At 36.5% G+C, this 24,986-nt stretch overlaps 1 protein-coding gene across 5 annotated transcripts; it reads right to left on the bottom strand.

Moving 5' to 3' along the window:
• Positions 1-9,799: 9,799 nt before the first annotated feature.
• Positions 9,800-24,028, bottom strand: LOC112281022 (uncharacterized). 5 transcript variants are annotated; one of them, XM_073533185.2, is made up of 25 exons: positions 23,273-24,020; positions 22,789-22,962; positions 22,525-22,578; positions 22,075-22,129; positions 21,766-21,854; positions 21,395-21,653; positions 20,780-20,874; positions 20,052-20,387; positions 19,466-19,657; positions 18,020-18,890; positions 17,325-17,581; positions 16,668-17,065; positions 16,227-16,311; positions 15,827-16,036; positions 15,156-15,402; positions 14,736-14,821; positions 14,234-14,383; positions 13,924-14,022; positions 13,698-13,761; positions 12,688-13,382; positions 12,278-12,535; positions 11,709-11,994; positions 11,369-11,451; positions 10,318-11,106; positions 9,800-10,076 (listed from the first exon to the last, which is right to left on the bottom strand). In XM_073533185.2, exons 1-25 carry the CDS (start codon positions 23,363-23,365, stop codon positions 10,017-10,019), a joined length of 5,985 nt encoding a protein of 1,994 aa, XP_073389286.1. In that variant the 5' UTR covers positions 23,366-24,020; the 3' UTR covers positions 9,800-10,016. The 5 variants fall into 5 exon arrangements, with proteins under 5 accessions (XP_073389286.1, XP_073389289.1, XP_073389288.1 ...); XM_073533189.2 differs by lacking the exons at positions 9,800-10,076; positions 11,369-11,451 and having other exon boundaries at positions 10,964-11,106; positions 23,273-24,027; XM_073533190.2 differs by lacking the exons at positions 9,800-10,076; positions 10,318-11,106; positions 11,369-11,451 and having other exon boundaries at positions 11,861-11,994; positions 12,157-12,535; positions 23,273-24,028.
• Between the last annotated feature and the right edge of the window lie 958 nt (positions 24,029-24,986).

The raw sequence follows: 24,986 nt of genomic DNA, 5'->3' as shown, positions 1-24,986 counted from the left end.
CATGACTTTGGTCACTTTCTCTGATGAATGGAGCACCGTGGTTGTCTGGATTTGCAAGAAATTAATATGCTTCTCACTACCATTAATCACTTGCTCAATCTGCTTAGTCTATATACCTGGCTATTCATTAAACTCTACCAGGTTATATGATGAAATTGTTACTCAAGTGAGTAGTTTTGTCTTACTGGGTTGACAAGACAAAGCATAATTCCTGGTTTGTGGGGCCCTAACTTTGCGTATAATGGCATTCTGGTGTAATTTGAACTAAGTTTGTGTTGGCTCAATTTTGTGAGTAACGATTACTTGTTGCCATGTGGATTGTTTGCAGTTGTACGCGTTTGCTTGTTTTTGTCAATATACGATAGACTTTGTTGCTAGTATCGACCAATAATGGGAAATGTAGGTAAATGATTTCATATTCGTGGAACAGAACGGGTTTTGCTTCTTCTGTTGGTGGTTTCACTTCGTTTCATTTGCTCTAATGACCTCTTCTGATCACTGTTTCTTCTTGAAGTGATTTATCTGCTGTTTATTACAGTGGCTTCTGCAGGCAGCCTTCGTTGATTTGCTTTGATTTCTTGGTTCGTTTGTTTGCTAACCTCTAGTAGCCTTCATTCCGTCATGTTGGCCTTGATTTCTCCATGCCGTCATTACCCTCCTCTTTGCTGTTATGTTAATTAAAGTAGTTCTCAGGCTCGTTTATGATAACAATGTTAGTAATGTTACGCTGATTACGCCTTTTTCTTCACTTTGGACAGTGTCAAAGTAATATTTGAAAAAGATAGCCACAAAGTTGAGGTTTAGAAATGTAGAACAGATTCTTTTCTAAGAAATTTGAACAAATATAGATTTAAAAAAAACTGAAACTAATAAGTTTGATTATTATGCAATTTTCATTTTATTGAAATAGCCTTTGTTCAAATCATTTCAATTTAGATAAGATGTCTATTTAAAAATGTTTTCAAATAATGACAGCTAATGTAATAGTTATCTTTTGTTTCATAAAAATACATCTGTATAATGAATTAGTATGTGGATATTTTAAGTTTGTGTTGTTTCATGTCTCATTTAATGATCAATTTATTAAATTTGAACATTTAAAATTTGATTGTAACATGTATTACATAAACTTTTAATTTCCCCTAATTTATAAATTTTTGCATGCATCACATTTGCAATACCAAAATTTGACACAGAATTAAATGTTATGTTTTCAACTAAAAATTTGGTATCTTAATATTTTTATTTTTGAAATCTCAAAAAGCTGTTATGTAATAATCTTTAGCTATATATATATATATATATATATATATTAATGCTAAAAATGTTTAATATTGATTTATTTATATATCTATATTTTTTTTTAAAAATAACTTATATATAATTATTATGATTTTAAACATATTTTTAAAAAGTAAAAAATTCTTGCATGCAATCAATTAAACCAAAGGAATTCATTGCACAATATTTAAAATTTAAGTTATTGTAATAAAGAAAATAAATGCTTTTTGTTTTTAAATGAGATGTGTTTCTTCTATAATTGTTCAAGACAACAAAACCCATGATGTCTTCATCCTTCAATAATGCATTTTCAACATGTTTTACAACCAAAGCTTTGATTGAAGTATTCTAAAATACTTTGCAAACAATCAAAGCTTTAAAACTTATTTGACTTACATGCAAATTATATTTAATGACTTACATGCAATTGCTTCTTTGTCTACATTTTCAAATTGTGCAAACTTGAGTTTTTAAAAGAATATTTTATCAAATTAAGCACATAGTAGAAAAATATAGAAATTTAAAAGAATTGCGAAGCATGTTGAATGGAATAGCATATCTAGACATATAAGCTTAAAATCAAAACTAAAAGGTTGGGGATATTGGTGTGTGTCAAAAAACAACATATGTGCATGATATATGTGATACATCCTTAGGAATCTTCTAAAATATGTTTGAATTAGTAGTTAGGAAAATCATGTATACATCAAAATATTTGGACACATTTGCACAAACTTCAAAATCAGGCTTGAGGAGGATAATAAATTGTTAACAACATTATAAAACAAAAATTTACACATTTATGTATGTGAGGTTACTCTCCTATATTTTTTTCATTTCTTTTGTTTAAAAATTCCAACAACAATAATTTGAAATACCACAAATGATAGCATGTTTATACAATAGTCTAAAGAATAACTAAAAATATGATTAGATGTTTAAAATTGCTACAGTTGGGTATAAATAAGAAACTTGTTAATAAGAAATTTACCACACAATTATAAAATTGTGTATAATGATAATAGAAATCTATAACGATCTATAGACTTATTTGGATAACGATCTATAAACTTGTTAATAAGAAATCTATAACAATCTATAGAAATCTATAATGATAATAGAAATCTATTATTTTTTAGTATATATAATATTTAATGATATAATTGTCAAATTAGCCTTGTTTATATTAGAAATATTTCCAATAATATCTAAGTCAACTACAAAGCTAATGCATGCAAGTGATTAATTACAATCTCTTTCACTTCACCTTCTATTTGTCATTTATATCATTGTTGTCATATCATTGCTACACACATTAAAGCAATCTCCAAAATACATAAACTTATAGCATGCATTATTACTTACTCAAAACTATATTTGCTACCTTTCAAAAATATAGAATTAGTTTTATTTTATTTTTTATAATTTTTGCAGGCATTTAAAAGATTGCACTCAATTTATACAACTACATAATAAGCATTCCTATCTATCTCAAATATGTGATACAATCAAAGTACTGTTACAAATCAAAGAATTATAGACTTGTATATAAGTGGTCATGCTCTTATATTTTTAAAGTGCCTGCATTTTTTTCTATCACCTATATGATTACAAAAATTAGCAATAATGCATTAATTTAAAGATTTATTATGTTTTGAAGATTAATGCAATAAAACAGAACAAACTACTGTCAAGATTGCTTTTAGACCTCTAAAATTTGCTTGTACATCTTTATTCTATTCTAATTTATTTTTACAAATCAAATATATATAAAAATAAAACGTTAATTATTTTTAATAAAATAAAAGAATATTTAATTAATTAAATAAATTTCTGAATGTCTTTAAAAGATGAATATTTTTTGAAAATTTTATATTTGAAATTTATTTATAAACCATGACAATAAATTTCATGTTCTAGAAAGAACTACTTGAATTTCATGAATTTCAAAGAAAATTATTATATTAAACTATAAAATCCTAAAATTTATATATCATAATAAATTAATTTTTTATAATGGTTATGAAATCACATTTTTTAAAAAAAAAGTCATAGATTTTTAAAAAAATTCTCAAATTATTGCTTTACTCAAAGAAAAATTACACATTTAAATATTTTATATTATATTAATTGTGTTATTATTATAATTCACAAAATTAATAGATACTGTTAAAATAATATATCAGTTTAAAATTTAAAATTATATAAATACATGATTTTAAAACATAATATATATATATATATATATATATAGATAAGGAGTTGTTACAGCCACACCCAATATTGTTAAAGCCACACCCCACATTACCATCTTATGATCATAACATGATTTGGGAGTGTGGCTTTAACAATTTCCTATTTATATATATTTATGTTGTAAAAATTAATATTTTTTTAGAAAATAATTATAAATCTAATTATACATATATATGTGTAATTTATTTCATTTCAATTTTTAAATTTAGTGTAATTATTATTTATTTGTTTTGTTTTTAGATTTGCTTCTTTTGTTATCACAAACATCTAATATCAATTATTAGATAGGCATTTTAAAGTCAAAATGAAGTAGTGTTTTTATTTTTAAAAAATTGTATAAATATTTTTGTCATAAAAAATATTCACAAATTAAATAAAAATAGATTGACAACATAAAGCCAAGAATAGTACTAATTTACATATGTCAAAGTTTATATCAAAAAGAAAACTTATTCATAATTTATTTCTTAGATACTATTAACAGAGTGAATTATTATTAAATATGTGTTTGTACATATTTGTAAAACTTGCTACCTTTGAGAGCTTAAAAAGTTACTATGATATATATATATCAACATTAATCCTATTACTTACACTTTAGATATTGAAGAGAATATATATATATATATATATATATATATATATATTTCCATTTAAAAAGACGAATAATTTTACATACAAGACTTACTCATAAATTTATGATTAGGTGAAATTTTCTAAAAATAAATCTTATTTTAATGTGATTTTTATGCTTTTTGAAATAATTTTACATATTGGGTAATTTTTAAAATCAAAAATTGTAAAATCAGTATAATTGTATATTAAATAAAAATCATATGACACATCTATACAATCACATTAAAGTTTTAAAATTTTATACTTACTTCGTGCAGAGAATTAATTATTTAATTCTGACATTATAGTATCTTTTTTAAAACTAAGTCTGAAACAACTGGTCTAATCCCAACAATAATTCAAAAATAAAAAAATGTGCACATAGTGTAAATGTATATTAATTTTTATATAAAAATAAAAATGTAATACATTATTTTCATATAAAATAAAAAAATTTAGAAAAAAAAAATTGACTGAAAATTTTCAAATCAACTGAATTCAAATATGTTAAAGTTTATATTTAAATAAAATAAGCTATGAACTTAAAAACTAAATTTCAATTGACTTTAAATTAAAAATTAAGAACAGCAATTATTTAGTTTCTTTATAAAATTTCACATGAATAACTGAATATGAATAATTGACCTCTTCACCTCTAATTTGAATGTTATTAGGATAGTTAATTTAATACCATTAAAAAATTATGACTACGAACACATAGAAGTTATTTAAATCACAATAAAATCTGACATAAGGGTTTTCATAAAATCCATAAAAGAAACACCTATAATTGTAATGTATTATATTTCTGAGCATTAAAAAGAATAATAAAATTTTTAAATTTTTAAAATTGAAATACTATGAAAAATATCTAATCTATTTTTACTTGATAAATTATTACTGGAAACCCATAAGAAAAATTTCGTTAGCTAATATAAAAATGTGATGTAGAAAAAAAAAAAAAAAATGGTTTGCATTTTTTCAAGCTATTTCTTTCACTTGAAAAATAAAAAATAATGCTTACATGGGCTAAAAACAAATAAAATAAAAAGCATATCACCCGGGTATTTGTAATTGTTCATGAAATAGTAATGATTACTTATTTATTTATTTATTTATTTAAGGAAATCTAATTAATAAAAAATTATTCATTATAGATCTATTTAATTTGCCTCTTATAACAATAAAGACGTCAACAAGTATATTATTTACAACAATCAACAAAGTCTTACATAATAAATTCGTAATAAAAAGTAAAAAGAAATTCTAAGGATGATTATGTATTGCCACCTTTTTCAGTTACACATTTTTAATCTATACATTTATAGGAAAAACATAAAGTAAAAAACCATATAAAAATAGAAGCAAGGGATGCTCTAGCACTGCCATAGAAGCACCAGACGAACCGAGAGGCAAAATATTGGGACAAGTGTGAACAGAGAATTTGATGGGGACCACTAAGGAAGCGCCACGTCGCAAAGCGCCACGTTGGCAAGCTAACATTAAGTGCTCGAGGGCATCGGCCGCCATCAAAGCCCACTCCCCATTGACTCTTTTCGGTACCCGACCGTACCCCTAAGATCCTCACGACGAATCCGTCGCGGAACGAGGCCAAGGCCTGGAATCCGTCGAGTCAACCACGGCATTACGTCTCGGAATGGGCGTGAGGACGGGGGCCTCGATAACTGGTGTCCGGCCTCGCACGATAGGCGAGGCTCTTGCTTCGGAAGTCTGTGTCGGGAGATCTCAGATGGCCAGATTTCCCGTCCTCTCGAAGCCGCCATGTACGTCATCACAAGCTCTCTCTGGGAATGCCGAAATCCACAATGTGTCCCAAGGACCACGACTCTCAACTCAAAACTATCAGAACGATCCCGACGACGTTTTCTCGGGTGAAGGCGCAGGGAAGCCATGCCTCTCTAGCCCGGCCGGTCATGAAGAAAATGCCATTGGAGAAGTCCGTGACGAATTTCCTGGACGAAGTGGAGAATTTCGTTTCGCTCATCGAGGCACCATGGCTGTTGTTATCGTCGAAGGCTACGAGGGAGAGGAAAAATAATCCATTGACCACCAGGGAGGTTTCGAAGAGCGGGGAGGAGAGCACTTGTGCGCTGCCGCGGCTACTCAGCCACCGATCTAACGATTCCGACAGCGACGATATGTTCACAATATTCGAGGCTCCCTCTCAAATGAAGAGAAAACCTTCCTCGAGGGCGAAATCTATCCAGCAGTTGGTGCAATCCGCTACAAATGGGAGCCTCACGAATCATTCGGTGAGTTGTCTCCTCTACCGTGCCAGTCTCTTGTAGTTCCAGGTTTTTTTGAAAATATACAAACATTTCTGAGTCGGAGAACTTCATGTTTGTCACATTCCATATATGCAGAAATCTACTGCTGCTGAGAAAGACAATGCGTCACTAGTTTTGAAGACCAGTATGAGTGCTACGAAGAGCCGGAGTTCCTCCCCAAAATCACTTCCAGTGGACCTAATCCCCCAAAAGACTACACAGTTGGAAACTCTTATCTCCAAGGATGTAGATGTTGAGGTAAGCATCTCAAAAACTCAAATAAACTTGGAATGGGTGAAGCAAATCTGATTAGAACTAAGTGTTTCGTTCAGTTCGTGTTGAATTGAGCAGTTATGCCTTTTAACGTTCCTCCGATCTGGTCTGCTTTCTTCGTTTCTCAGCAGTCAGGGAGAAAAGAAAGAGTCGAAGCCGCAATGCCAGTTCTCTTAGAAACTGACACCGACATCGTGCTGGTGACGAAGAAGTCCCCTCTGAGACTGAAATCTGTGAATGAGTTCGAGCCAGAGAGTTCATTGCCATTGGATGCAAACGAGTTCGCAGATACGCACGAAGATTTTGACATGTTTAGGAATGGTTCTGCCCCGCATGAAGCAAATCGGTGCTCCAACTCATCTAAAAGCAGAGACAGTATCCAAGGTTTATTTCTCTTCAATTATCTCGAGCAACTCATCTTCATGTTTTATGCACAAACTTTTTACTCCAATCATTGGAACGGTCAAAGAACCCACACAAGCCATCGCAGAGTCGATGGAAAGGCTTCTCAGATCATAACCCAAATTTGATAACTCTTCATGAAGAATCCTCTTCAACTCGTTGTTGACGCACAATATCTTGAATTCTTAGCGAATGAACTGACTGACTTAATCTAAACTCTTTGATTGGTTAAGCAGCGACTATAAATGAAGCAAAGATCACGGATTTGGTATTACCACGGGTGCGTGGCCCAGACAACGAGCCGGAACAACAAAGGTGTGAACAACGAAAGGTGCACGGTGCCACCGATTCAGAACCTTCCTCAACTACCCAGCTCGTTGCATCGGCGCCATCATCGACACAATCAGTTCTGGTACGAATGATCCCTCTTTACAACCCCTCTATCTAAACAGTCTAATACCGCATCATGTTGTCACACTTCGGATGGGAAATGCAGCCCTCAGCACAGAAACTCTTGTTAAAATCCTGCTGCAACAGGTACAAGATGAGGTTCCAACCACAAGCCCAGATTGCAGCGCAAGGGAGTATAACAACATCTACGACGACAACAACAACTCTGAGTGTCGAGAAACGACAACTTGCGGTGACGCAGCGATGTCAACTGATACACAAAATTGCATGGAATCGGCATCTGTGTCGTCTCGGAGGAGTCCCTTCTGCTACCCTGAACTAGAACCTGATGAATCCTCCTCACATATCTCACGGCTTGATGACTCCGATTCTCAGAGGTTTCTGTTCAGGGCTTATACTCGCCTTGTGACGCTCCTTCACTGCTCCATCACCGAGCAAGCTGGTGCGCAAGAGGAGAAGAAAAAGTGGGCAACCAGGCAATCAATAGAGCAAGCGATGAGTAGCTTACTGAAATGAGTCTAGACGTTGCATTGCAGGTGTTGAGCGAAAGGGAAGGTGTGGATTTTCAGTCATTGAAGCACATATTTCAACAGAATTCAAACATGTTTTACCCACTTTTGTTCCTGGTTCTGGTTGGAGATTCTCCTGCAGTCTGCATTGCATTGCTTTGCATGGCATGGCTGTGGGGGTTATTTTTCGCGTGCTTGTGCTTACGTTTAGGTTGTTTTCCAACACACTTTAGTGTGTGAGTGTTTACGTTTTGTGTCTTTGAACAGACAGCTATTTCAGCACCGGCACCTCTAGATTTGTACCGTTCTTTTGGTGGATTCAGAATTTGGCTGATTTGACTTGATAGTGCCCAAGTTGCTACGCGTGTAGTTGTTTGTGTACTTTGTAAATGCAACACAGAATGGAATTTTAGAGCTGAGAGATGTAATATTATCTAACGTTAATAGATTTTTTGAATAGGTTCGCAAATGTAGTGGGCATGTATCTATTATTATTATTATTATTATTTTTCCTTTCTTCTTTTGCTATATATATATATATATATATTTTTTTTTTGTGTGTATACTTGATATTGCCAACCTCACTACAATTTTTGCTACACTACAATTTTTGCTATTGTCATCACAACCCTCTATTTATGACATGCTACCTTTGTTTAATACTTTTCAAATCAATCAAGTTTACTTTACTCAATATCTTTCAAACCATTTAATTGAACTTTTTATTTTTATTTGAATTAAAAAAAAACTAAAAGAATATGTCAAGTGGGCAGTGGATTGTAGTGGCAGTAGCAAAATTTGTAATAACATCAACAATACTCCATATCTATCTATGAATAAATAAGTAAATAAATAAATAAATATATGTATATATATATATATATATATATATAAACAATCTTTTCATGATAAAATAAATTATAAAATTTATAAATGAGATTGTATATTGAATATTTTTTTGTTAATTGTCAAAAGATAAAAAGTGTCATGGATTTTATCCATGATCTAAATTGAAATGGTTCATAATAAAGAAATGCCAATTCTTCATAGTGAATTGAAATTAAAAAGAATTTTAACTATAAATTTTCTTGGTTTTATTTCTTAACAAAATTTTAATCTAATAAAAAAATTTAAATATAATAATTTACATATTAAAAATTACAATCAATTAAATAAAAATTTAAAGTTACTTTTATTATTTTTGCATTATAATAACAATTACTAAAATAATGTTTGTACATATATAGTGTGAAGTTAATAAAATCTTTTTTCTTTCTTGCAAAAATTTCTTAAATTATTATAAGAACATTTTTAGAATATATATTTACAAGATAGTTTTATTGTTTCATATTTTTTTTATAAATAAATAAGTATAAATAAATAATTATATTAAATATGCTTAAAATTATTATTTTTTATAAAATTTGTAGCAAGTCTCTAAAACTTATACAAAAACCTTATTCCTCAGTAAATTTTGTATAATAACAATAATAATAATAATAATAATAATAATAATTACTCCAGTAAAAATTCATATTTTATTTTATTTTACATGATTTTAACGACCATAAATTTTTTATCTTTTAAATGTGCATGTAAGGATGTATCACTAAATTTTTAAAGTAAAATTATGTCACAACATTTTAATAATATAAATATTATGTGTCAACAAGTAAGAAGTTTGCTGTCATCTGAAAAGAATAATAATACAGAAATAATATTAATCTTAATAAATATTTTAAAAATAATATGTTTAAGGAATAATTCTTATAGAAGAATTGTAAAAAATATATTAAGTTGCAATTTATTAAATATTAAAATCTTGTCAAGAAGTCTATTTTAAGGTTTAGTTGCATGGAAAGATATACAGAATGCCACTCGCCACCAGCCTGAAGTTTCCATGTGGATTTCCACACTATGCCTCCCAACTACAAATAATTGTGTTTAGTCGCCCATCTTTCACACTTCTGCAATTAGTGAATCATCCTCGAAAACTAAGTCTAGAGGCTCGTAACGTTTCTCGCTTCTTAAACTTCTTGCTCTGCAATACAATTAATAGATGCATAGAATTCAGTGAAAGTGAAAGTGAAAGTGAATGGATGGATCATGGGCAAGGAAACTTTGAACGTCATAAACAGCTGAAAAATATCATAAAATGCTTAAAATAAACCATGCATTGAGGTAAAAAGTGCAAAACAATTGAGTATTGCTCTTTAGAAGAATGAAACGGGAAGATAGCTAGAGAGTGGAGTGAAAGGGCAATCAAGGTCGGATCTTCTGACCTCTCGAATGCGGCATGCTATATATCTTTCCATCAGTATATCTTCATCGGTCCTTGTGTCGGGAATGATTTCGATCTCTTGCAACTCAAGGTTGACCCATTGCCACCGTGAAAAGACTTCCAAAATCTTGTCCATCTTCTTCTGAATGGCCTCTTGAATGCTTGGTAGCTCCACAATTTGGCGATACACAAAACCAGACGTGTCCTTATTGGAGTCAATCTCTGGAGTGGATGGGTTGATAACACGGGGCAGCTTAGGTAACGAATACTGAAGCTGAATCCAGTCGCACTTAGTTCGAGTCTGCAATTTGTTGCTTCTGTGCTTGCCTTGAACGCGCTTAGCATGAAGAGAGACTCGTCTTGACGCCGGCAACGTCAACGAAGGTGTGTAATTATGTTCTTCATCTTCATTATCTTTTTCTTTGATCAGCTTATACAAACCAATTTGTTTCCTATTTTCTGTCGTTACAAAAGTGTGAAACACAGCTTCTTCATCAGAGATGACATATTTCTCAGAATTTTTGGAGCACAACTTGTCATAAAACTTGGCAGTTTCGTACTGCTGGTACATTTCTTCATGGAGGAATTCGTAGCCGTGGCCTGCTTCATGAATGACAAATAGGCGTGGGTATGGACCCAACATGATTGGTTCTGATGGTTCAGATGACGGCGGGGAGGGCGTTGCTGGTCGGGAGATTGGATGAAGTGGTTTCCATTCTCCAAGTGGAGTCAACTCAAAGTCCGCACGAACATCGACACGGGTGGAGGTTGATCCAGCTTCTTCAACTATCTGCAAGCTTGCATCAAACCAAGTTAAATTACTCATTAGAATACACCAGAGAAGGATATGGCGTGACAATCTCAGGTATAGGGAGCATTCGATGCTAACACTGAGTTAACGCTAATGTAGCGAGCTTCGATCACGATGCACAATTTACCTACGAGAAAGGCGGCTAAAATTAGTGCTCTTGTTCAAAAACAACTACAGCGGAAAGATTTAGACTGGATTTCGGGTGTCATTTCATTGTTAAACGCTCTACTGGGGAACGTACCTCTGCCCCGAGTACTGATCCAAGTTTACTCTCTTTGACGGATTTTTCTCTTGATCCCTTCTTCTCTGGCTTAGGCGGGGGTTCTAAGAAATGAAAAGCTGAATTAGAATACATTGGCTAAATATCGCACGTCTTCATTTTCAAAACTATGAATTGCATATTTTCTTCGACGTATGCACTACAGCTTAAAGCAAACCCAATAACCCAACTACCTCATGACAGAATCTAGCTCTGTTGAAATAGAGACAAGCAAGACTCGAATGGATTCTTGAGTTATAAGTATTCATTATTCGATTTTTGAAAATTTTGCATAAGGAAAATCACCTCCCCAGCGTCTTACCTGCTGGTACTTCTGGATTTCCTTTCTTTAGAGATTTTCTCAGGTCTGAAGTCTGATAAGGTGGGTCATTAGGGAAGTATTTAGCGAGTTCTTTTGCATAAAGATCCTGCTCAAGTCCTTCTGGTATGGCTGTGGCATGCGCTAAAAGAAGTTGCTCAAATATTGGAGCCTCTTTGGCGTTCTGGGTAGCAGTCTTTCCACTTATAATTGTCTCCCACTCAGTACCTCTCCCAAAAACCCTGAAACCCTGTCCTGCGTTGTCCGTAAAGGTTAAGCTGCCCTCAACCTGCATCGAAATTTTTCATCCCCCTTGGCGAATTGCTTATGACAAAAATATAACAACAGCAATTTTAACTAAGTACCAATGCAAACAGAATGTAAATAAGAACATGGTTGGAAGGACGTGAAACCCCAAAAATTTCATTTGCAACGGGTTCATGACAGTAACCTGATGCTTGCCAGATTTCTCAATTCCAATTAGTGGCATGTTTTTGAGATTGAAATGCCAAAATAAAATCATTTAACTTTTCACCGAAATGTGAAAGCGGGGTATAGTATGAAAGCGATACCACATCAAATACATAAACGCCGTTGGTGTTAACGAAGGGCCCATGCTTTCTGTCATCTTCTTCGGTCTGATACGGATCATACTTTTTAGAACCGTCAGTTGGATCAAAGCTAATAGTGGACCCAACAGAATACAAAGAAGCTCCTCCAGGCATTGACAAGCTTATCTGACGAGCCTGCTTTGACCATGTTGCAGCGTAGAGGCCATCCACTGTCTCAAATTCAACGCAAACTCCAGATTGTTGAGTTTCAGATCCAAACTGCAGCAAAAGAACATCACCCCAGCGTTATGAAAAAAAATACATTCTTGGAACTTGAGCCCAAGAGAGCAGATTGTGCCACAATAGCCCGAGGAACTAAAGCCTATAAACCGGTCTTCTGGATTGACTCTCCAACGGAGACATGTAATTACCTTTCCCTGCACTTTTGCAAGGCCTTCTTTGTGTATATGCCATGTTGTCGATATTTCGGGCAGAACAGGGCGAGGGTGGAGATCCAGCAGTGAAGGTTTAATGTAAGGCTTTTCTGAACCTTCGCTTTTAGAAATTGATGGGTTCTTCTTACCCATCAGGTTATCTTTCTTATCTGCCACTGCAAGAGTGTGCCTGACACTTCCCTTTTTCTCTGTCCCTCCGGCACCAGCACTTACTCTCCTTTCACCGTACTCGTTTCCTTCCCCACCCTCATCCTTGCTGGCTATCTCTCCCTCTGGCCTCAATACCTCGGGCTTAATCCTTGGTGGATTCTTTGGAAAGACCTCGGCAATCTGATCCATCATGGCCTCCCCTTGTGACATCACATTCTCGGGAGTAGAGCAAACCTCTGTGATCACACTGTATATCTGCGTGCCGTCAGCATGCTGGACGAAGGTGGACTTCTTTCTCTCGCTTTTTATAACAACTACCAGATCCTCCCGTGTCATCACTTCATCTCCAGTTTCAGGATCGTAGAAATGCTCCACTTTCAATTTAGGTAATGGGATAAATATTGGATCAGTGGGTTCTATAGGTCTCACTTCTGGAACTTCAGATGGCACTTCTAGTGCCGGGGAACCTGCCTTCGAACCTTTCTTTATGAACACTTTCTTTTCAGGTGGAGGTGGAGGTGCTGCAGAGTAAGATACAAGCACAAAACGGAGGACACATTTCTACACAATTCAGTAACACTTGATCGGAAATTACTACAATCCCCCGTACGCAGACGAATATTCTTAAGATATAACAGTCTTTCTGATCAGTTTCACAATACTACTAAATAGTTTGCAGGATCCCAATACATGGTGCAGCGTCGCAAGAACATTTCGGAACACGAGGAGACTGTGATTAATGCCCCCAGCCCTCCCCGTTAAGACCTCGATAATGCGAAGGTGATTAAACTGGAACTGTTAGCGATGATTCAAAGACAGTACAGGAAACAATCGACCTCCTCTAGGCGCCAATTCTTCTTCTGCTAATTTCTCAGCGGCCTCCCCTTCCCGTGGATCCCGCTGCGACGGTTAAAAAACACAACAGTTGCGACATTAAGTGTTTGGCTTTGAACTGCAATCCTAGTAGCAAGAATGCCAATCAAAGACAAGAATCGCCAAAAACTCTATCCAACGACACATTCTAAGCAATTACATGACATGTTTGCTTATACTGATCTTCACCTGGGCGACCAGGAATCCTTCATTGTTTGCAGTTATCCAGCAGGGACCCCCTTCATAGTCATGTCGAAAGTCGCTCACGTTTCCTTGACGGTATAAAACCTGCCAGACGATAAGTCAAATTCAACACGCCTTTTCACTATGCGCCGCTCTTGATACATATGATAGATAAGATGCCTCCAATCCGAATGATACATTAGTGGAAAATTTTATCAAGGACGAGCCATATGGAATCGTTTAAGGCTCTAAAATGCGACCTCGTGGACTACGATGCGACCCTTCAGCAACTAATGAGAAGCGGGAGTAAGATAACCTGAGCATCTCCATTGTTTCTGTACCGAACAACTGCCCCTGTGGGCAATATGCAACGCCAAGATTCCTGTTCGCCCTTTTCTTGCACAAGGAGATCTCTAAAAATCCGTTTCTCAACTGGTTCTTCGGATTTAGCACCCTCAGCTCCCTCCTTATTACGCACACACAACATGAACTCATTCTTGTCAGAGCAGTATCTCAAAGTCTCGAAATCAAATGGCTATTACGTCAACATTTCAAGATTCTGATCCCATATTACGTGCTTATCTCTGTCTATTAACGTCCAATTAACCAGCTACAATCTAATACAAAACGTAATCACCTATAGTTTGAGCCATTTATGTACAGTACTGTACGATCCCATCCTATCACGCCTTTACCATGTAAATTGAGTTTATAATTCATGGAGAATGTTTAAGAACAAAGTAGATTCCGCAGACCCGATTTAAAATTTACAAATGCAAAACAGGGAACCAAGAGATTGACATCTGTTAAGTACTAACCTTAGGTGGTGGAGGAGGTGCAGGTGAGGGTAATGGTGGTTGTTCAGCTGTTTTACCATCTCCTCTCCGTCCAGGAACTTCTCCCTCTGTCATAAATGTTTTGTTAGACATCAACTGAGCATGCTCTGTAAAACGTGATAAACCTAACAACTAAGTCTACACAAGATAATAAATCTCCCCAAAGACGAACACGGGCATGGAACTGACATGAATATCTGTTTTGAGACTCTAACTGTAACTCTAAGCAATGGACGAAATTCAGCTCGAATTTCGTTAGTACTCCCAGTGCTTACTACGTGATCATGTAGTTAGTAATAGTGCAAATCATAAGATGACTCGAGTACCAGTTTCACGACTAGAACTGCATTATTACAAAAACCATCAGATGACAGAAAAATATTCTATGTGTAAGCTTCCTACCTGGGGTCTCAGCTTCTTCTACTTTCGATGCGTGAAGATGAGAAGCGAACATGCGAACTATTCCAGTCGAAGTGATCTCAAAAGTTTGATTTGCGGGATTCGTCACTTGCATACTCATTGTCCCATCATTATCAATGAAGAAGCTGACAACAATACCATCTCTCAAGCATGCATTCACGCTTTTTACTCTAGGCGAGTCTGAACTGTCGTCGGGGCCATGAGCTCGGAGTAGAATAATATGGCCATCCTAAAAGCACACTAAGAATAAAATTTTGTTAAAAATCGTGGAACAAGGATCCATGACGGTAAAAATACAACCCTCTTGGGCGTGGGCAGAAGTACGTGATACAGGAAAGCACATAGAGATGACGATCTAAATCAGCATAAACGAAACTTCAAATGCTATAAATTAGAGTTTCGTAAACCTAGAAAGCAATTTCGAGTGAGAACACTTATAGATTGAGAGCATTTCAAGCATTCACAATGTTATGACTTGACTTGCATATTGGAAAATGCTCAGAGTCGCAATTTCTATTGTTGCCAAAGAATTTCAAAATCAGAAACCAAAGGAGTTTACTCCCTAACTATGTAGAAAATCCAGCCTCAGCTAAGTGATATAATCGAGAGTGGTAATTTGTGAGAAAGAGGAAAAGGAAGAATGAATGAATAACCTTGATCACAGTAGTTTGAGGCTCCCATTGAATGTCAGTTTTTGCTGGATGGCCAGTCCACACTAGACCTTGATGCTCTGCAAGATGGCATTTATACCTTTCTAGCACAATTGCATATTTCTCCTCAACGTCGTATGTTGCATGCTTTCCAGTGACGAGCATTGCAGGTGACGGGTTGTCCATTTTGGCAACGAAGTCTCCAAATCCGATCTGGTTGCAGAATCAAACACAAGAGCACATTCAGTAATTCCCTGCTGAATTCAAGCAAAAAAAATGTGGACTCCGCTATCTTGATAAATTGATCTGAGGCCTGTATCTCACTCTCGAGAACCAGAATCAGAACGTAACGTTTTACATGTAATCTTACCGATGTTTTTCTGATAGAAAGATAAGTCATTACCTGTGACGCAACTACTCCTTGCCACACATGGTCTCTATCATCTGCGTACAGAGCCTCAATCATGCAATCTTCATCCCTATCATACCTGTTCACAGTACAAAAAAAACATTTTAAAATTAAAAATCATTTATTTAGATAAATAATTGACCTGGGAATGCCTTGCATATTTCAACCCTCATTTCATAGAAAATAATTAGATTCAGGCAAATAGAAGCTCCACGTTCAAGAATCGAATAGATGATGCCATCTTAATCTGATTACTGATACACGATCATTCCAAGTCTGATAGGAAAACGAAGTGATATAAGAACCATAAACAGTTGCTGATAGGAGGAAGTGCCCTCAATGATATCGACCTTACAAATCACTTGGGTTTGTAGACTGATAGAGTTCCTCTGGTCCACTTCAGTGTGTAGTGAGTTTGTAGAAAAGATTGCCAACCTGTAGGCTCTGTAAGGAAGGCGCGTCCTTGCTCTCCCGTAAACCTCACCCAACAGACCAGAAGGAAGGGCTTCAATGAACCTCCAGTCCGTAATACGCTGAAATGGGAGAAACGGCTCTCGACGCTTGGACTGCGATGACAGCGTAGAGTCTTCCTTAGGTGGAGCATCTGAAACAAGCCGGCCCGAATTGTGGGATCTTAAGCTCTGGCACCCGCAATCATGCAGAATATCATTTCCTTTATCAAGTTCTTTCCGTTCTTCCTCTGTAAGGTCATCATCTGCCTGCTCTTCTTTTGGTGTGAGGGCTTCCGATCCTTTAGCAGGGGCCCTTTCGGAATCATCTGGTAAATTGAAAGCTCGTTTTTCTTCCTCTGACAAGATCTCGAGAAGCATTCTCTGACGAACATTCCAGAAAGAGTTTGTAAACAATGGAAAGAGTGAGACTTCGGGACTACAAGAGAACACAAGAAGGATGAACTCACAGTATGTTGGGAAAACTACATTCGCACTGGTAGTGTATTGAAGAAACACTCAGATTCTACGTAGATCATGTGAAATTTATGTTGCAGAATGGTTCAGATAATCTCTTGGTTAATAGGTATTGATGCACAAACACGTCCAGAACGTCAAGTAAGGGTAGCCACTTGAAAATCACCAATTTTTTGTATCTCTGAATTGCGGCAAGATTCAAAGGTCCCATTTTGGACCTAGGTCCTCCTGGCCTTTCCAGAGTTTCCATGAGCCGAGGACGCCCATAGGTTTGTTCCCTCTGTTCCTGTTTGTAATTTGAATATAAATCCTTTGAGAGCAAGTCTGATTGGCCCCTTACAAACCATCTCAATGCTTCCAAGCATGCACCTCGTTTTTCATCAGACAAGAATGGGATTTTGGGCATAGACGCTCGATCCTTACCTGAAAATCAAAATCGATTGTTCAAGCACTTCTACTGCATACTCATTGCAAGCCTTGAAATTGAGAATTGGGATTCCATCACAATGATAGAGCATGCTGTAATGTTGTGACATTGGCAAACATCACAGTAATAGTAGCTAGACAAACAGCTGTCGGAAACGAAAAAAAGGAAACAGGAAAGAAAAGAAAAGTGGTACATGCGCAAAGTAGACTACTAAGTGTAAACCAGCTTAGCTCTCAGTATCTTACGCATGGGTTTCAACTTCATTCTAAAATTTGATTTCCTATATTAATTCCTATAATAAGCATGATTCTAGCATATAGTTATACATCAGCGATGGATAGAAGTCAATCAAGTTTTTGACCTAAGAAAGTTTTACTCATTCTCATTAGTGCAACGTCATTATCGGGGATGACAAATAATTTTGAATCAATTACCTGGATATCCAAGCAGTGACAGCATGTGCTTCTCAACGTTAACAACGTCTACTGAATCGAGAAACTCAAGTGCTTTATGCTTCACAGTTCTTTCAAGCCGATCAACTCGGCTGAACTCGTACATAACGAGCGAGTGCTCATCACCCTTTTCAGCTGACGCACCCACGAGTTCTTTAAATTCACTGGCAGCAGGATCCCAAGAAATATGTGATTCTTTCTTCGAGCCTGTTTTTGAAAGGCCTTGTTTCAGGGTTAATCCTGTTCGAGATGACATTTCCCTTGATGTCCTCTGCCAATCATCTTTTGATGAATTCCTCCCATTGTCTTTTGAGGACTTCAGCCCATCTTTCATTGACCTCTTGTCCCCTTCAGAATCTTGGACCAGTTTCAAAACTGACTTCCTGTGAGATTTTCTCTTTTCTGGAGGTTCTTTACCAACGGCAATGGCATCGACAGTAGCAGCAACTTCACCTTCAGCAGCTTTTGCAGCCGCATCTGCAGCGAGTTTCTCTGCTTCTTCATTCCTTCGTTCGGCTTCATTACCAGCAATTTCAAGAAAGACCTTGAGCATTTCTTCAACAGTGTTCAAATCTTCCTCCGCTTGCTTAGCTCTGATCTCCTCCACTATGTCATGAAGAAGAGCAGATGACCTTCGCATACAAGAGAGGCCTTGTCCTAGCCTCAGAATGGAAGCATCAAAACCCGTAGCCAACCGCTCATTGGCATTTGCAGCTTCCAAAGCCGCCATATCCTCAAGAGAAGTGTCGTAATAAGACACTTGCTCAACCATGCAGTGAAGGAGGATTGGGAGGCTCACCCACTCGGCAGGTACTGTGTCGAGGAGGGCCTTGTAGTATGTAACGTTGACATCCTGGGGTTAGAAAAATCACAACAAAGATGAAAAATGATAATTAAAACCTCATGGCATAGCTGTCTAGTTGATGCATGTTTTCTGGAGGGCGGTAACTTAAGTACTTTTCATGGTGTCTAGAATTTAAGATTCCGATTGTGGGAAGTGAAAAAGGACAAGGACAGTGCACTCCAGCGGGAGAGTGAACACATCAAAAAGATCGCAGTGAGAAAATAAGAAAATAAAGATTCTCACGTAGCCTCCGATTGTCAAATGTGCACTAAAAGGGTGTGAAGTCATCACTCAACAGCCAAAATTATCACTAATGGGCAAAAGAGAACCTTTGCACCCTTTCTATACAACGGGGAATCAGTTAAAGATTCATAAGTCTTGAGCCTTGAAATTCAGTTTTGTTAGGTTACATTTCATTATTTAAAGCAGTTGTTCCTGATTCCGGATAAATAATTAATAATTCTACAAAATTACTCTTAGTAGCAAAATTGTTGGCAAAAAAGACACTTTCTAGTTTCAAGTACATATATCAGAATCGCCTCAACAGGAACAATATAAATGGAACATGTAGATCAGCTACCTACCTTTCGAGGAACAGCCTCCGGAATCTCAAAATTCCCAGTAATACTTCCGTCGAGCTTAGAATAAGCTTCCATTTGTTGCTGCAAACACACAATCCCAGAAACTATTGCCTTGGCAAGCATCACATACGGTAAATCACCTCGCGGTGGAACTCCGAGTGGTGAGGATAGCGCTCCCGGTTTTCCATTCTCTCCCTGCTTCACATGAAGTTTGATATATAGAACCTTGACTATACAAGGAACAAGTTTCAAATCAATCGTTCTACGCAAAACAACCAAAGGAAACATAAAGGAATTGATGATAATCATCAATTTCATCAGCCGAGTCTTCTTGGAAGTTCGTTTTCTTTGAAAAGACTCACTTCCTTACCACCTATTATCTTCTTTAAACAATTCAGAAGCCCTTGAGCATAAACTGGATTGATCAGAGAAACTATCAATGTCAATCTAAACAGTTACGGACCCTCACTCTGAAAAACTGGAAGAGAAAGTTGAAAAATTGGTGTTTGACAAACAGTGAAAATCAAAAACCTGCAAACATTAGACAGCTGTTGCGACAATGCATTTATCACATTGATTATGTTCATACCCCTAGTTCCACAAGCTTAGGTGGTGGTGGGTCCTCATACAGGACATCTAAAACAGGGATCTTCCTGGCAGGATGTTCGAGTTTGTTGGTTTGCGCAAGGGCGAGCAGCTCCTTTATAAAAGGCGGCATAGGGGAAGGTTCAAAGAGCTGAACATTTTCAAGAGGCGGCTTCTTTTCCAACTTGAAGACAGCTTTGAACATGTGAGGCACTGTGACATGTTTAATAAGTTCCTCAGCAGTCTCACCCAATCCTAAACACCAGTATATGCGAGTAGTAGTAAGAGGATTGGACTTCTCAGCTTTTTGTTTCCTATCCAAGTATTCGACCATTTTTACCTGCAAGAGAAACCCGAACCCAACAGTTGCTTGGATGGTTTCAATGAGCTGAAAGAATCAAATAGTTCAGATTCTTAATTTCATTCTCTTCAGATTATGATGTACAAAAATCACTCGACAAACATCTACGTTGAGGACACACTGCTGCATCAAGGGTACTTGAGACCCAACTCGTAATAAGATTGCAAGCTCAGTAATAGACTATATTCGAATACGCAATAAGTGTGAATACTTCAGGCTTGGTACGTTAGCATTCGTGACCAAGTTCATTGTGGGAATGCACTGAAGTGAGTCCAGCTGGTGAAGAGTGCGAATGCTTTGTTGGCACACCTGGTCCATCATATAAATGGAATACGTATGTTGTATCCAACAAATAATGAAAGTATTGTTACTTTTTTCTCACAAGCGAAAAGAGCAGTTTGCAGTGTCGCGATGCTATGTTCCAACTGCTTCCTTTCCTCCTCTGGGCTAAGCACTAGTGTAGATGCTGTCATAAAGGTAAGAAATTGCACGCGGAAAGAAATCAGTATCCAGCCGCCAGCATTCATTATTAGATGTGACGCACAAATAAATGAAGAACGCCACAATTGTCAACTTGGCAAAGAATTACCAAGACAAACTCAACTGCACTTAAATTTATCTCATAGCACAGCATCAAGAAGGATAAAGATGACAGAAAACAAGAGTTGAAATTTGCTAGAACACTTTCAGGATTTTCATACCCGGCCTAAACAACTTCCTCCTAATTCATGTCTAGGTGGTTGTAACAATAGAGTATGCACAGAAGTGGATTGCTTGACTTAATTGTCAAATTAGACGATTCGGAGCTGCTCTCCCTCAGATCACAACTAAGACAAATAAAAAAAGGAGTGTAAGTCCCTTCTAAAACGCTCACTTATGTTTTTAAAAAATAAAAATAAAAATAAAAATAGCCCCACTACTGTGTTTGAGTTAGTCAAAAACAGTAGAGACTTAATTGCACGTGATTATTTGCGTCTGAAGGGCACCTGGTGCAACTCTGGATCCCACTTTCGAGCTTTTAACTGGGGGTGCCTTTGCAGATGCCTTTTTAGAGCCCGCTTTAGAGCCCAGTTTAGATCCTGTACCACCTCCCAATGCGGCAGCTGCAGTGGCTGCAGCTGTAGCAATGAAATTCGAGCTTGACTCTCTTTCTTTCCGTTCATTCTCTCTTTGTTCAAATTCTCTAATCTGACTCATGCCTTCCTCAAAGCGTTGTCTAGCTTCTGTTTCTTTGGCCTTGGCTTCCTGTTCCATGTATGTAACCAGTTGGCCACACGTTTGCATGATATAGGCATCCTAACAAACTCTTCCTAAGAAGACATTATGGAGAGTCTAAGCACAAGATAGTGAGGAAGACCTTGATGTTCAATTTGCAAGTTTCTGCGTTCGCTATCCTGCGCTGCTCTTCAATACGGCATTCCTCGTCTCTGTCCACGAGAGACTTCGCTGCAATCCACAGCCAAATTTAAAACAATTAATTCAAAAGTTTACAAATTGCATCTACTTCAAATACTCGCTCATGATTGAGCCAAACACAATTTAGAATCAATTCGAATCAGTTTAAGGGCCATCAAATACTTGGTAACACTCCAACTCCTAAAGTAGTTTGCACGCCATTTATAACAAATGCTAATAATAGCCTTCGATTGCAAAGTAATTGCAAAACCTTCGAGCACCATATTTACAAGTTCGGGAGTTAGCCATTCTGCTTCTCCTGTCTTCTGAGAACACCAATGAACCGAACGGTGATTTAAGAGTGGATTACAGAATTAATACCCAAAATAGTAGACGACGTAGCAATTTTCCTATGCAGCTTTTCTGTCTTCTAAATCGTGTTAGAATCTATTCAAAAGGTATAGTGACAACACAAACGAGAACTTTAGTCCCTAATCAACGGGCTGTCGATGACTGCTAAGTAAACTTGCTGGCAGCTGCTTGATGCAAAATAAAGACTGAAGACATCTGACAGATCGAGACTTGTGTCTGAAATTAGAGAGCTCAACACAGTCACATATCTGTCAACACAACTGCATATCAAATTATGGAAGAGGTGATTTCTATATATATATATATATATATATATATATATGTGCAGTCGTTCGCAAGTTCAGAATACCTGCGCAGCTTTCAGTTTCTCCCCCAACTCTGTTGGAGGATCAATCGCCAACTCCTGCACTCACACCAGCTTAGAACGTTAGCCAATATCTCGGACAGATACAATTCCTCGTCAAACGTGCATGTATCATGAAGGTTAACGAGTTCAAAACCAACAAGCTTACATGCAGAAATAACCAAAACTACTGTGAAAACGTAACTTCTGATTTTTAAGACCAAAAACTATTGAAAACCTTCATGTAAATCAACATGTTGCCAACAATACCTCAGCGACCAAGACGTGCACGTCTACAATTTCCATACTAAAAGCAGGTCTCCCGACTACATTCGTCGTATTCACCAGCGTCTCAGGGTCTACAGGCAAAAGCGTCTCTATGCGGATACCCAAGCTTGTCCAATTTATGGACCATTCTGGTAGAGGGGCCGGCTGACGAAGCTCCTGCAACCAAGCATACCAAAAGTTATAAAACCTGTTTCTGTGTGTGTGTGGGGGGGGGGGGGGGGGGGGGGGGGGGGTACAAAAATATTCCTCAGCTTGATTTGTCCAGTAACAAGAAATCTCTTCAAACCACCTGTCTCAACATTACCCTCCTTGTCGGTCAGTGATTCTTGACCTTCGCATGGAAATCCTAAAAATAGCTAAGCGAGGTACTAAACTGTAGTAAAAAAATAATAGTAATAAAAAATAAAAAATATAACTTCACAGATATCTACATTGAATAACGAAAGAAGATAACACAAATACCAACCTCTTCTTCAGGCGAAACTTCTGCTTCTCCTCCAAATCGTACCTCCCTTATTGGATTGCCCCTGGCATCTTTGGCAGAGCGCGAGTCGGCCATTATTTACCCACCTTTTTCTACAGTCTCACTCAATCCAATCCATCGACAATGTAAAGAACATTTGCGTAATCTCATCTTCCTCTTCAACGCACGCCATTTGCCTCGTCGGGTCAACCTCGGAGAACAAGTGCGAACGGCATCCGTCAACGTTAACTAAGTCATTTGACATTTGACGTCACCACTGCTACAGGTACAGTACAGACAATTACAATTGCATTTGCAACAATATCGAGCCACCCCAGATTACACACTCATCGGGGCACCACACAAAGCTCCCTCCATGAGTGAATACTCCGACACTGAAAGCCTAAAGTCGAAGAGAACGCGACTCAAGACAATGCACCCGCACATTGCAAACAAGATACATACAATGTCACAATGAAGCTGCATGCAAAACTTGAGCGACAACTTAATGTAATTGTGGTGCCACACGGAGCCTCACATGTCTGAGAATCTGTAGAGGCATTTCAAGTGGAACCCAACTACGGCGTCAATGTGAAAGTCACTTATGTAGCAGTTGGCGATCCGCCTGGGCTCCGAAAGTAACAGAATGCACACGCAGACACTCACTGTGAGCGTCTCAAAGAGGAGATGCCTTATACCGGCGGTGGACTATACCGGTGTGCGAGTGGGTCACTGCGACCGTTACCTGTCGGTACCGGCCTGTATCTTTCACGCACCAAATTTAACCGAATTATTACAGCTGTATCGTATATTCTAAATTTGCTAAATGGGTTCTTTTTCTTGTAGCAAGATCTTCACTATTGATTTTGATAGGGTGAAATGAAACTGGAAAGTTTCATGAAAAATAATTCTGATTTTATATAGAGATGGATTTTTAAAAGAATAGTTGCATGACAAAGTTTTTTTATAATTGTAATTATAATTTTTTGAAGGAGTACAGAAAGACAATTAATTTTTTAATAACGATTATCTTTATTCACATTGAAGCAATAGGTATCCCTGAGTTGCATCTCACTAATTTGTGTTGATTGTGGCTTTGGAACATAGTGTGTAAGAGATTTGTTTTAGATTTTTTGAAAATAGATACCTAAATAGAAAGACGGTGGTTTTGGGGTTTTTTTGGATACCAAGTGTCGTTTTTAACTAAGTAGATGATATATATGATTCTATATATCATGTTTTTTAGATTCATTTATAAAGTTTTAAAAACAACATATAAACAGAACTTTATAGTATCATATGATTAGAAAATAGCCAATAACAATAATACCTTTAGTTTTATTACAATTTTATTGAATTATGTCACTTTGACATTTTATACTCATTTCATGTTTTAGCATAGTTTTTTTGAGACTTTAAATTTCTTGAACATGTTTGTAACTTAAAATCTGCTTATGGTAATCTTTTATTTAGGTATTTAGCATTAAATTGTATTTTTGATAGGAATTGATGAAATTAAACCATATATATTTTTTCAATTAATCAAATATAATGACTTTTTAAATATACAAAATGTGTTTTTTTACAAATTTGCTACAATACTATGCTTTATTTATTATTGAATTTTGGTGAATAAAAGAAATAAAATAAATTTAAGAGAAATAAATCAATCTCAAGTAATGTATTTATTTTTAAAAAGATGAAAATAACAATGCTT

This window comes from Physcomitrium patens, chromosome 4 (genome assembly GCF_059467195.1).
Source record: "Physcomitrium patens ecotype Gransden chromosome 4, ASM5946719v1, whole genome shotgun sequence".
NCBI lineage: Eukaryota > Viridiplantae > Streptophyta > Bryopsida > Funariales > Funariaceae > Physcomitrium > Physcomitrium patens.
The sequence above is the reverse complement of the archived record's forward strand: the minus strand, read 5'-3'. Positions and strand labels throughout refer to the sequence as shown.

Excerpts from the sequence above, each read along its gene's own strand:
- LOC112281022 (XM_073533185.2), bottom strand. The coding sequence starts at position 23,365 with ATGGCCGACTCGCGCTCTGCCAAAGATGCCAGGGGCAATCCAATAAGG. Across the intron at positions 22,963-23,272 it reads AAGTTTCGCCTGAAGAAGAG|GAGCTTCGTCAGCCGGCCCC; the intron begins GTTGGTATTTGT and ends GCTTGGTTGCAG. Across the intron at positions 21,654-21,765 it reads CTTGCAAATTGAACATCAAG|GAAGCCAAGGCCAAAGAAAC; the intron begins GTCTTCCTCACT and ends TACATGGAACAG.